Source organism: Portunus trituberculatus, chromosome 45 (genome assembly GCF_017591435.1).
Source record: "Portunus trituberculatus isolate SZX2019 chromosome 45, ASM1759143v1, whole genome shotgun sequence".
Classification (NCBI taxonomy): Eukaryota; Metazoa; Arthropoda; class Malacostraca; order Decapoda; family Portunidae; genus Portunus; species Portunus trituberculatus.
Window position 1 is genome coordinate 10,096,345 of NC_059299.1, and position 13,635 is coordinate 10,109,979.

Genomic DNA, 13,635 nt, shown 5'->3' on the forward strand with positions numbered 1-13,635 from the left:
GTGTCAAAATGTAGGTATTTATTTATATATTTTTGGGAGCTACTTTACGTTACTTAACTGTTGACTAATTGATACTGCCTATACTATTGCTTGTACCTTTACTATTTTGCCCCATCTTGCCCCGCCCCTCTTTGCCCCGCCCCACCAGCCTTGTACGTAGCCTGCACTAACATCTGTCGTCTCCTCCCCTTCAGCCATCTCCAAAAACGACGACGACGAGGTGTCCGTGTCAGGGATGAAGATTAACGGGTTCTCCGACGAATACCTTGACCGGATAGAACCCAACGGCAACATCCCCGACAAGGACTGCGGTAAGTGTGGCGTTCAAGGTTCTTAAAAGGGTTCTGGTAGATTTTTAAAGGGTTTCATAATGTTTAGTGTATTTTTAAGGGTTCTTTTGTTTTTGTATGTCTGTTCTAAAAGGGTTCTGATTGTTTTTAAGGTTTAGATTCTTGGAGTGGCGTTCAAGGTTCTTAAAAGGGTTCTGGTAGATTTTTAAAGGGTTTCATAATGATTTGTATATTTTTAAGGGTTCTTTTGTTTTTTTTATGTCTGTGTTTTCAAGGGTTCTAAAAGGGTTCTGATTGTTTTTAAGTTTTAGATTCTTAGTTTATTTTAAGGGTTTCTAAAAAGGATTGTAGTATTTTAAAGGAGTTTTAATTTTGTGTTTCTTTGAAGATTATAAAAACATTATTGTAATTTTTCAAAGACTTTATTTTCGTTTGTGGATTTTAAGGGTTCTGAGAAGGATTTGGTACTTTTAAATGTGTGTTTTGTGGGATTCTAAAGGCTTTTGTTAATATTCTAAGGATTTAAATTATCTTTTGCTTTTAAAAGTTATTCTGGTATTTGTTTTAAAGGGTTTTAATTCTACTGTGTCTGTTAGTGTATTCAAAAAGGGTTCTGGGATTTTAATGAGTTATGATTCTTCCAATACTAGTAGTTCTGTGTCTCTGGTATGTGTTTTAAAAGTTTCTAAAAAGATTCCGTTAGTTTTTAAAGGTTTAAATTCTCCTTGATGTGTTTATAAGGGTTTCTTTTTACACTGCTTGAAAAACTTGTCTATTCTTGCAGTCTTTTGTGTTGTTTTACTTGTGTTGTGTATAGTACGTACCTCTCTGTGATGTGTGTAGTAATATTTGTTGTTGTCTCATTTCTAGGAAGCTTTGACCGTAAGTAGAAATTTTTATTATTACTCTTTTTTCTCTTTCTTCTTTTTTTTTTGGGGGTGGTATTGGGGTGGTTGGTGGTTGGTGGGGAGGGAAGAGGGCAGAGATGGGAGAGGGAGAAGTGAGAAGGATAAAAGATGTATTGGTCCTGTCACTTTTCTTTTTTTTATTGGCTTTTTTTTTCTTGGTATTCTCCTACTTGTCTTGTTTTCTTTATTACTGTATTGATTTTGTAACTTTCTGGTTGTTTTTTTTTTTTGTCCCTTTTTCTTGCTTTCTCTCTCTCTTACTCTTACTTTTTATCATAGTTTGTTTTATATTTATTTTTTCTTTACTTATTTTTATCTATTTAATGTTTTTCTTCTTGTACTTTCGCTTTCCTCATTTTATTACTGTGTTTTTAAGCCTATATATTTATCTTTACTCTTCTTTTATCCCTTTTTTATTATGTATTAGTGTGCATTCAGTTTATTTTATTGGTTTTTATTTCGTGTATACTCTCTTGATGGCTTCAGTGTGTCTTGTTGCTTGTGTGTGTTGCTCCTGAAGGCACGCTGTCTGTCTAGTCGATGGTTCTTTCCCTTGTGTTGTTATTCATTCCATTTTCACTCCCCTTGCTATATTATTTTTTACCGTTCATACAAGTACATTGCATTTTCTCTCCTTTTTTCCTTTTTTTTCGTTGTTTTATTTTCGTTTCACAGTTTTCTTTCTTTTTTCTTGTTTATTTATGTATTTATCTATTTGTTTATTTATTTATTCTATTTATTTATTTTGTGGAAAGTTAAGAAAGTTGAATTTTTTTTGTAGTAGGTAAGTTTTTTCTCCATCACTTTCCTCCTCCTCCTCCTCCTCCTCCTTCCGTACCTTCTTTCCTACCCTCAGCTCTCCCTAGTGATCTTCCGTCCTTTTTCCCCTTCTTCTTTCCTTCCCTCCCTCCCTCCCTCCCTCCCTCCCTCCCTCCCTCCCTCCCTCTATTTCTCCTTCCATCCCTCCTCTAGTATACATGAGCCCAATGTTTTCTCTCTGGCATACAAATGAATTCCTTCTTCCATTCTTCTTCTTCCTCCTCTCCTTTCTCTTCCTCTATCCCCTCTTCTTCCTCCTCATCCTCATCCTCATCCTCATTCTCCTCACCTTTATCAGTCTTCCATCCTTCTTACACATTTTTCTCTTGATTTTTCTTCGTGTTTTCTTTCTTTCTTTCTTCAAATTACGTTGGTTTTCTTAATTTTATTTTGTTTTTCGTTTACTTGGAGTCGAAAATGATAATAAATGACGAAAATTGCAATAGAAGCAGAAGATGATGAAGGAAACAGTATAGCAATGATAATAAATGATAATAAAAACAATATAGGAACATTTTTGCATTACACAGCATGACGTTGAAAATATAAAAGAAAAAGAAAAATACGAAATATTAATTCATAAACCGTGAAAAAACTGATAAAATACATGCAAAAAAAAAAATATTAAATCAAAAATACTTCACAACACCCCATGACTCGCAAAATAACCTTTGATGAAGCTCCAATATTTGAAAAGAGAAGAAAAGTGATCTGATTGGCCGAGAAAACAGTAGGAAGATGAAAGGCGAAATTTGATTGGTGGGTGCAATTTGTGACGCACCAGAAGCTTCCCGAAGAAAGGAGAGCTGTGATTGGCCACTAATGAGCCAATGAAAGGAGGAAGCTGGTTACTCATCACTTATCTACCAATAGGAAGCGGAGATCAGGAGGGAAGAGGTTTATTCAGGAGTGTTTAGGAGCTGTTTTTGTTTTCTTCCCAGCGATCACCCCCCCCCCTTCTTTTTTTTTTTTTTTTTTTAGTGGTGATGCGGTTTATCCTGGTTCCGTTTTTACTTATTTTTTCTAATATTATTTCTTCTGCTTCTCCTTTTTTCTTTTGTTTCTTTTATTATTATTTTTTTATTTCTTCCTCTTCTCATTCGTATTTTTTTTCTTTTTTTTTTGTTTTTCTATCCTTTAAATTTTTCTTTCTACAATTTCGACTCACATTTTTTAAACACATAAGTAGTAGTAGTAGTAGTAGTAGTAGTAGTAGTAGTAGTAGTAGTAGTAGCATGATAATAATAATAATAATAATAATAATAATAATAATAATAATAATAATAATAATAATAATAATAATAATAATAATAATAATAATAATAACAACAATAACAATAACAACAATAGCGGCGTTCGACAATAATTAAATCTGTCGGAATTAATTGTTCGATGCCTTTGATATGTCAGAGAGAGAGAGAGAGAGAGAGAGAGAGAGAGAGAGCGAGCACACACACACATATACAATAGAAATCGAGTCATTGCCGCAGGGTTCGTTACACACACACACACACACACACACACACACACACACACACACACACACACACACACACACACACACACACACACACACACAATAATAGTCCTTTTCAACACTCATCTCTTTTGTCAGACTTGGTTTAAATTTAAGTCAATATATGGAACAAAATTAATCCATTAACACATTGCCTTTGTCCGCCCTAGTAATATTCCCCCTCCTCTCCCCCCTTCCCCTATGTGTGCCCTCCCTCTCACTCATACTTACTCCCTATTCTCTCACTCTTTCTCTCTGCTCTTTTCCTGTTCCTTCAAATTAATGTCCCTTATTCCTCTTTTCACTTCCGTTTCCTCCTCCCTGTCTTCGTCCTCGTCCTCGTCTTCCTCTCCCCGTCACTCACACTTACTCCCTATTCTCTCTCTCTCTCTCTCTCTCTCTCTCTCTCTCTCTCTCTCTCTCTCTCTCTCTCTCTCTCTCCTCTCTTCCTGTTCCTCCAAATGTCCCTTATTCCTCTCTTTCCATTTTTCTTCACTCATTTTCTCCTCTTTCTCCTCCTTCTTCTTCTCCGTCTCCTCCTCCTTCCTCCTCCTCCTCCTCCTCCTCCTCCTCCTCCTCCTCCTCCTCCTCCTCCTCCTGTTTGTGTGAAAATCGTAAAAATGGTTCTTGTTTTATTTTAAGTTCAAGGAAAGGAAGGAGAAATATCAGAATTTGGGTCCGAAATGAGAATGTCAAAACGAAAATGAAAGTTTGCAATAATTTCCAGGAATATTGTGATGGAAGGGAAGAGAGAGAGAGAGAGAGAGAGAGAGAGAGAGAGAGAGAGAGAGAGAATTCATCATATATTTTTCGTTCAAACTACCAAGCACTGTTCTTTTACGATCCACATCACTCACACACACACACACACACACACACACACACACACACACACACACACACACACACACACACACACACACACACACACACACACGCACGCACACTCACTCACTCACTCACACACACACACACACACACACACACACACACACACACACACACACACACACACACACACACACACACACACACACACACGCATCGATCAGGCCAGCATCGAAGCATCACCTCCCCGACGCTCTCCTGTCAACACCTGCTAATTAAGGTGTTCAGGTGCATTGACTTACCTGTGAGTGCTAATAACCTGCTCCTATCTCTACCTCTTACCTGTACTCTCTCTCTCTCTCTCTCTCTCTCTCTCTCTCTCTCTCTCTCTATCTATCTATCTAGCTATCTATCTATCTCTCACCCTTTAAACTTTCCATCACCACCACCACCACCACTACCACCACCACCACAACAATTAATCTTCTACCTTCTCCAGTTTTATTTACTTTTTTATTTATTTTCTTTCTTTTATGTCAGTTTTACCTTGTCCTCTTTAATTTTCCAGGAGCAATCTCAACTCTTTTCGTTTTCCTTTAGTCCTCCTTTCGTAACTTCCATTATGTTACGTTTTCTTTCATTCCCAGTTTCTGAATTTCTAAGGGCCGGTTTCTTTCCCCTACGATCTTTTATTTAGTTCTGTTTTATTATTTTTTCCTTTTCTCTTTTTATCATTATATCATTTACTTTCTCTCTCTCTCTCTCTCTCTCTCTCTCTCTCTCTCTCTCTCTCTCTCTCTCTCTCTCTCTCTCTCTCTCTTTTCCGCTTCTCGATCTTCGTTTTCAATTTCATTTCGTTCTTTTTCCGTATTTTTTCTCTTTTCATTGTAGTTTTTTGTTCCAGTTTTCTTGATTTTCCTTTTATTCTTCTTGTATTTCACTTTGTTTGTGTATTTCTCTGCATTGTGTTTATCATCTGTTGCATTATTTCCTTTTTTTTTTTTTTTGTACTTACTAATATTTATCCCCCGCCTCCATTTATTGTCTTTTTTTCTTTTTTTTTACTTTCACCATTTTTCCATTTCTCTTTTTATTACTCAGTTTTACTTACTACATATTTTCTCCTTTCATTACAGCATTAATTTTCCTTTTTTCACTTTCTTTTATATTTTGTCTTTATTTATTGTTATTTTTTCTGCATTTACTCTTTTTCTGTTACTCTTTTACAATTACTACTTCTTTTTCATCCTTTATTCTATTTATTCTCACCTTTTTTCACATTATTTCCCTTTTTTCTATTTTTTTTTCATTTATTTCTGTATCTTACACATTTATTTATTGTTATTTTTCATATTTACTCTTTTCCCATTACTCTTTTACAATTATTACACTTTTTTTCAGCTTCCTTCCATTTATTCTCACCTTTTGCATTATTTCCCTTTTCTTCTCTTGCTTTTTATTTCTTTTTTTATCTTATACATTTATTCATCAATATTTTTCACATTTAACCATTTTCCCATTACTCTTTTACAATCACCGCGCATTTTTCTCCCTTCACTCCATTTATTCTCACCTTTCCCTTCGTATTTCTCACCCTTTTTATCTCTTCTTTGCTATCCTCACCTTTAGTCCGCCGCCACCTGCTCCTCTCGTTAGTTCACTCCTTCAAACCGGCGCCCCTCGGGAACTGGGCAGTCTCGGTCCTCATACGCGTGGCCACCAGCAGACGGAAAGACATGAGTGTGTCCAAGTTAGTCCATGAGGCGACGGGGAACAGAGAATGGTAGTGGTGGTGGTGGTGCTGGTGGTGGTGGTAGTAGTAGTAGTAGTAGTAGTAGTAGCAATACAGCAACAATAACAACAGCAACAACAAGAAGCAGTTGTAGTAGTTATAGTTGTTTTTGTTGTTCTTCTGGAGGTCGTGGTTGTAGTGTAGTATTAGCAGCAGTAGTAGTAGTAGTAGTAGTAGTAGTAGTAGTAGTAGTAGTAACATCAGCAGCAACAACAATAAAAACAACAACAGTAGCGGCATTAGTAGTAGCAGTAGTAATAGTAGTAGTAGTAGTAGTAGTAGTAGTAGTAGCAGAAGCAGTAGTAGTAGTTGTTGTTGTTGTAATAGGAGGAGTAGCAGAAGCAGTAGTAGTAGTAGTAATAATAGTAGTAGCAGTAGTATTAGTAGTAGTAGTAGTAGCAGTAGTAGCTAATAGAAAAGTTGTAATAGAAAAAGAAGAAAAAATCAGCAACAACAACAGCTGTATAATAACAAAATAAATATCGGTAACACGCGCACCACCACCACCACCACCGCAACTATTACAGCAAAACGAGTAACACTAAATCCCTTATCATTTCACTTCCTAATTAATTCACACCCGCGTCAGACAGATCCTTAACATCCAGCCTGTCCCAACACACACCCAGTTCGCTCCCTAAGTTGCGAGGGAGCCACAAGAGCATTCACCCCTCGTATCACCCACTACTATTAATTACTCTTGATTGAAATACATTAAAACACATTGCTCACGTATTATGGAGATCTAAAGGTGTGCAAAGGTGTATATAGTGGACTTCTAATTAGGATGGCTCAGGTGTTCTTCAGGTGTGTCTATTGTCGTGGGATTTGTTGTGTTTTAGCCTCGGTTTGCGAAGTGAGGCATTTGTAACATTGATGGGTGTGAGATGTTCGTTATTTGTGATTACGATGTGTGTGTGTGTGTGTGTGTGTGTGTGTGTGTGTGGTGTGTTTGTGTGACGAGAGAGAGAGAGAGAGAGAGAGAGAGAGAGAGAGAGAGAGAGAGAGAGAGAGAGAGAGATCCATATAGACAGAGAAGACAGATGAATGCACAAACCTCGCAACATTCATGGCTGCAGAGAGAGAGAGAGAGAGAGAGAGAGAGAGAGAGAGAGAGAGAGAGAGAGAGAGAGAGAGAGATCCATATAGACAGAGAAGACAGATGAACACACAAACCTCGCAACATTCATGGCTGCAGAGAGAGAGAGAGAGAGAGAGAGAGAGAGAGAGAGAGAGAGAGACAGACAGACAGACAGACAGACAGACAGACAGACAGACAGACAGACAGACAGACAGACAGACAGACAGACAGACAGACAGATAGATAGACAGACAGACAGACAGACAGACAGACAGACAGACAGACAGACAGACAGACAGACAGACAGACAGACAGACAGACAGACACACATACAGAGACAGACAGACAGACAGACAGACAGACAGACAGACAGACAGACAGACAGACAGACAGACAGACAGACAGACAGACAGACAGACAGACAGACAGACAGACAGACAGACAGACAGACAGACAGACAGACAGACAGACAGACAGACAGACAGACAGACAGACAGACAGACAGACAGACAGACAGACAGACAGACAGACAGACAGACAGACAGACAGACAGACAGACAGACAGACAGACAGACAGACAGACAGACAGACAGACAGACAGACAGACAGACAGACAGACAGACAGACAGACAGACAGACAGACAGACAGACAGACAGACAGACAGACAGACAGACAGAGACAGACAGACAGACAGACAGACAGACAGACAGACAGACAGACAGACAGACAGACAGACAGACAGACAGACAGACAGACAGACAGACAGACAGACAGACAGACAGATAGACAGACAGACAGACAGACAGACAGACAGACAGACAGACAGACAGACAGACAGACAGACAGACAGACAGACAGACAGACAGACAGACAGACAGACAGACAGACAGACAGACAGACAGACAGACAGACAGACAGACAGACAGACAGACAGACAGACAGACAGACAGACAGACAGACAGACAGACAGACAGACAGACAGACAGACAGAGAAGAAATAATATACTGAATAAAAATCTCATACGAAAGCAACAAAATAACGAAACGAGGCAAAGTTCACGTGCTTGGAGCCTCACGAAGCTTCATTTCACTGTAAACTCGCGCGGGTCGGACGCTGGTAATTCGTTTTGTCAATTGGATTACCTGTTTAGCCATAGAAGTGTGCGGAGCGGCGGTCGAGGCTTTGATGGTGAGACGCGCCTGCCGTGTGGTGATTGGTGGAGGAGACAAAAATGGAATACAGCTAAAATAAAACCAAGAGATGAAGCGATGTGGTAGAAATGATAAATCCAAGAAGCGGTTAATATAATAATGTGTAAGTCTAATATAAAGAGACGATATTTTTGTGTAAGAGAGGAAAGCTGGCCAAGAGCAACAAAAATATATATAAAAAAAGATAGTATTTAGTGATCACGATGACAGAAAAGTGGAAGCTCTCAAGAAAATATTCAGCGAAGATCTTCAAATAGTTAGTTAAGGTGGAAGATGAATGAGAGGTAATGAATAAAACAATTAAGAAATTCACGAAAAAAAAACAAAACAAGTGATAGATTGATATAGTGGTAGTGGTTTAATATAAAGAGGACAGGAGAAGTGAAGTAGACTTGTAAGAGACACTTGAGGTTAAAAATAAAAGCAATAATAGAATGATAAAAGAATGATAGACGATTGATGAAATAATGCAATATATAATAAAAGATAATAGAAAAAAATAAAGGAGTAATTACAGTAGAAACAAAAGATGATAAAAGAAAACAGTGTAGCAATGATAATAAAAAAAAAAAATGTGAATAAAGGTAAGCGTGAAAATCGAAGAAAAAGAACAAGAAAAAAATATAATAGGTAAAAAGAAACAAAGAACAAACTAAACTAATGAAGCGATAATAAAGATAGATGGTAAATAAAAGAACATGGGACTCATAAGATAAACAACACTAAATAAAACAATAGGAATTTATAACAAAAACACAACACAACGAACACAAATTATCGACCTGTCAGAGATTACAAATAAGCAAAAGACGAGCGCTTGGCATTTCAACACACACGTATACAAATAAATACACTCTGAAGCTAGACGCGTGTAAATAGCATACCATAAAAACAAGAACAACTAAAGAAACTCCTGCCATGGGAAATTAAGAGGAAACTGTGCAAAGAAATGGAAAAGAAGGTAACGAAGGGGAAAAAACACGATTACACTAAAGAAAGAAAATGTTAAAATGTTGCAGTGAGAATTGTTTACCAGAGAGAGAGAGAGAGAGAGAGAGAGAGAGAGAGAGAGTTGGATATGTAAGAGGAGTAGAGAAAAATTATTAGATGGAGGAGAGAAAGACAAAGGATAATAATAAGGGAAACATTTGAAGAAAGAGGAAAAACAGAAGAGAAAGAATCAAAAGAACATTGCAGAGAGAGAGAGAGAGAGAGAGAGAGAGAGAGAGAGAGAGAGAGAGAGAGAGAGGGGGCAGGCTTTCACGTTACCAATGCAGAAAAAAGAGAAATGGGAAAGGAAAGTACCGATAGTTTTCTGAAGAGGAGAAAGAGAGGGAGGGAGGAGGAGGGAAGAAAAGGGGACGGAAGAGGAGGGGGAAAATGACGAGAGGAGGAAATGAGGCCTGTGCTCGTTTACCTGTGATCGGAAATGAAGAATTGTGAATGTCCTTACTCATGGTGGTGGTGGTGGTGATGGTGATGGTGATGGTGATGGTGGTGGTGGTGGTGGTGGTGATGGTGATGGTGATGGTGATGGTGGTGGTGGTGGTGGTGGTGACATTGAAAGGGAGAAAAGGGCATGTCATTATTCTCTCTCTCTCTCTCTCTCTCTCTCTCTCTCTCTCTCTCTCTCTCTCTCTCTCTCTCTCTCTCTCTCTCTCTCTCTCTCTCTCTCTCTCTCTTCTCTCTCTCTCTCTCTCTCTCTCAGTCACTCTCTCTCCTCTTTGCCTTTTCTTATCTTAATTCCGTCTACATCCTCCTTCTTTTTTCTCTTTTCTTTTATTCTCTCTCTCTCTCTCTCTCTCTCTCTCTCTCTCTCTCTCTCTCTCTCTCTCTCTCTCTCTCTCTCTCTCTCTCTCTCTTGTTCATTTTTTCCTATCTTCTGTTTTTTTCTCTTTCTTCAAATCGTTCCCTTTTCATTTCCTTTTCCATTCTTTCTCTCTCACGGTTCGTTAAGTTGGTAAATAGTTGGTGGCGCAGGAATGGAATGAACTGTTCTTTCAAATGCGCAACGGTACACGAACAGTTTCACAATTACTTAATGCATCGAGGTTCATGTGTGTTATAAAAGAAATATTTGTGTGTTCCGTCTCTGGGAATAAGTGACTAAACACAATCTTACTTAACTAATCTTATATCAGCTAGTTGTGTCTTACTTAAGCTAATCTAAACTTACCTAACATTGTGTAATATAACTTGTTTTTAGCCTATTTACCTAACTTTATCTGTTTTAATTTCAACCTATTTGGAGGAGGAGGTGAAAAGAAACACAGGTGCAGGGAGGTGAGTTTATTACCGACAAGTTTCATTGATGCTTCTTCAGGGGAACCTATCTACCTACCTTAACCTATTAAACTAATGTAACCTTGCGGAAACTTAACCTAACGATAATAAAGACGTACTAATCTAACATACTTTCTCTAATTTCTCTTAACACACCTAACGACATAACCTAAGCGAGGACCATTCTCTGAGACACTTCTGCCCTCCATCTCTGTTACTTTCAAAAGGGTCAGGTTGAAGTTATGAGTTTTAAGGGTGTTTTTATTTTTCCAGTGACAGATTAACAGTATTTCTACATTACTAACGAGAGAAACAGTCTTGGGAATCCTGCTAGTCATCTCTGTAGCCATCGAAAACAGTCGTGGGGAGAAAACAAACGCTTCTTGAATCCACACCCAAGTCTCCCCCAATTTTTTTTTTTTTATCTAACTTTATCTATCCCAACGTTACTAAATTTAAACCTAACCTAACCCAAATTTACTAAACTTAAACCTAACCTAACCTTATCTATCCCAACTTTGCTAAACTTAAACCTAACATAACCTAATTTACGAGTGATTTAATTCATGGCTGATATATTGAAAACTTTTGTGTTATTTCTGAGACAAATGCGATGTTTTCATTAGTATTTGTTCTTTAATGTATTGTGAGGTGGTGGTGGTGGTGGTGTGGTGGTGGTGGTGGTGGTGGGAAGCAGTGATTGGTGGCCTGATTAGAGTGGCAAGTGACGCCTGATTGGCTGATTGGCGCCGCTCTGATTGCCACGTGTGATGAAGGAAGGAAGGAAGGAAGTACGGGAGTAAGGGAGGAAGAGAGGAAGAGAGAAAGAGAGAAAGGAAGGAGGGAAGCAACGCGAGCGAAGCAGTGAGGGGTGTCATGTGATTGCCGTGGTGTGTGTGTGTGTGTGTGTGTGTGTGTGGGTGGGTGAGTGGGTGAGTGGGTGGTTGTCTTGTTGAGGGTCATTGTGGTGTGTGAGCGCTATTGATACTGAGGCTCTGCTACTACTACTACTACTACTACTACTACTACTTGTTCTTCTTTCATCTTGATGTTATTGTTTTGTTGTTGTTGTTGTTGTTGTTGTTCTCCTTCTTTCTCTTCTTCTTATTCTTAGTTTTCTCCTCCTTTTCCTTCTCCTTTTCTTCTTTCTCTCCTCTTCTCCTCCTTCTCCTCCTCCTCCTCCTCCTCCTCCTCCTCCTCCTCCTCCTCCTCCTCCTCCTCCTCCTCCGCTTCATCCTCCGCCTTCTAATACCACCACCACCACCACTTCTCTACTAAGAATCCCTATACACAAGAGCTAGATCGCTACGGACGGTGAACAGAGGAACATAAGCGAGGGAAGCCGTGAGAGTACAGTCAGGAGGCCTACCCGTGGCGCGCCTAGGAGGAGGATAAGGGCGTTGGAAAGTGAAGGTGTAGAAAGATCCCGGAGAGAATAATAATGTTTCCTTTTCTCTTTACTTTTATGAATGGGGCATAGAGAAGGAGAAAGTATAGTAATAATAGCAATAATAATAATAATAACAGTAATATTAATAGTGAAGGTATGAAAGCAGGTGAGAAGTTGAATAAAGCTGGATAGGAAAATATTAATGCTTGCTTTATTTACTTTTAGGAAATAGCAACAACAACAACAACAATAACAACAATAATAATAACAATAAAAGTATAAAGCCAGGTGAAGAACAGTTGAATAAAGTTAGATTAGAAAATATCAATGCCTTTTTTCTTTACTTTGTCGAGAGGAATGGAGGAAGAGAGAAATTTATTGCAACCACAACAACAATAACAATAATAAAAGTATAAAGTCAAATGAAAAAAGATTGAATAAAGCTGGATTAGAAAATATCAATGTCTTTGTTTACTTTTCGAGGGGAAGAGAGGAGGAAGAGAGAGAGAAATCTGTATCAACAACAACACTAACAACAATAAAAGCAGGAAGTCAGTTGAGAAGTAAAATTGAATAAAGCAAGCTAAGAAAATAATCTCTGCTTTGTTTACTTTTTCGTGAGGGAATAAAGAGGAAGAGAGAAATTTATAGCAACAGCAACAATAAGAAGGAACAAATATAGAGAGTCAATTGAAAAGTAAAGTTGAATAAAGCAAAATAAGAAAATAAGCTCTACTTTGTTTGCGTTTTTTTTTTTTTTTTTTTTTGGAGGAATAAAGGAGGAAAAGAGAAATCTATAACAACAACAACAACAACAGCAACAAAATTATGAAATCAATTGAAAAGTAAAGTTGAATAAAGCAACGTAAAAAAATCATGTCTACTTTGCTTACTTTTGTGGATAAATAAATAAGAAGAAGAGGAATCCACAACAACATCAACAGTAACGACAACAACAACAACAACAACAACAACAACAACAACAACAACAACAACAGCTCACCATTAGATTAGACAGACAGACGTTGCCGTGGTGGGTGTGAGAAGAAAATTAATTAGAGGGAAGAAATTACAGTTCTAAGGAAGATTTTTCTTTGTACTGAAGATGGTGAGGAAAAAAATGGGAAAAAACTGACCGAACGCACCTGTCCCTTCCCACGACGATGAGGGAGAGAGAGAGGGAGAGAGGCAGAGAGAGAGAGAGAGAGAGAAAAAAAGGGGAGGTTAGAATAGGGGATGAGGAGAAAAAAATAGGGTTTGGAAATGGAATGAAACGAGAAATGAATAAAAAATAGTAAACTAGTAAAATAGCAAGTGGTTTTCAGTGTCTAATGGAAGGAAAGGAAGGAGGGAAAAGGGAGAGGAAGCAGAAAGGAAAAGTAGTAGTTTTAGTAGTAGTAGTAGTAGTAGTAGTAGTAGTAGTAGTAGTAGTAGTAGCATCAGTAGGAATAGCAACACTCACTTTTCATAGCCATCTTTTCCTCCTCCTCCTCCTCCTCCAGCATCGCGTGAGGG

At 38.3% G+C, this 13,635-nt stretch overlaps 1 protein-coding gene across 21 annotated transcripts in view; it reads left to right on the forward strand.

Moving 5' to 3' along the window:
- The window catches only part of LOC123519336 (cyclin-dependent kinase 14-like), a 374,184-nt gene that overhangs the window by 302,063 nt on the left and 58,486 nt on the right, over positions 1 to 13,635 (forward strand). For 19 of the 21 annotated variants that reach the window (XM_045280565.1, XM_045280567.1, XM_045280562.1 and 16 more), the window contains 2 exons: positions 195 to 311; positions 1,161 to 1,172. The exons of 1 other annotated variant lie outside the window; for it this stretch is intronic. In XM_045280565.1, coding sequence (XP_045136500.1) covers positions 195 to 311; positions 1,161 to 1,172 — 129 coding nt within the window. The remainder of the gene's footprint in view (positions 1 to 194; positions 312 to 1,160; positions 1,173 to 13,635) is intronic. One more of the 21 variants, XM_045280563.1, reaches the window with a different exon arrangement.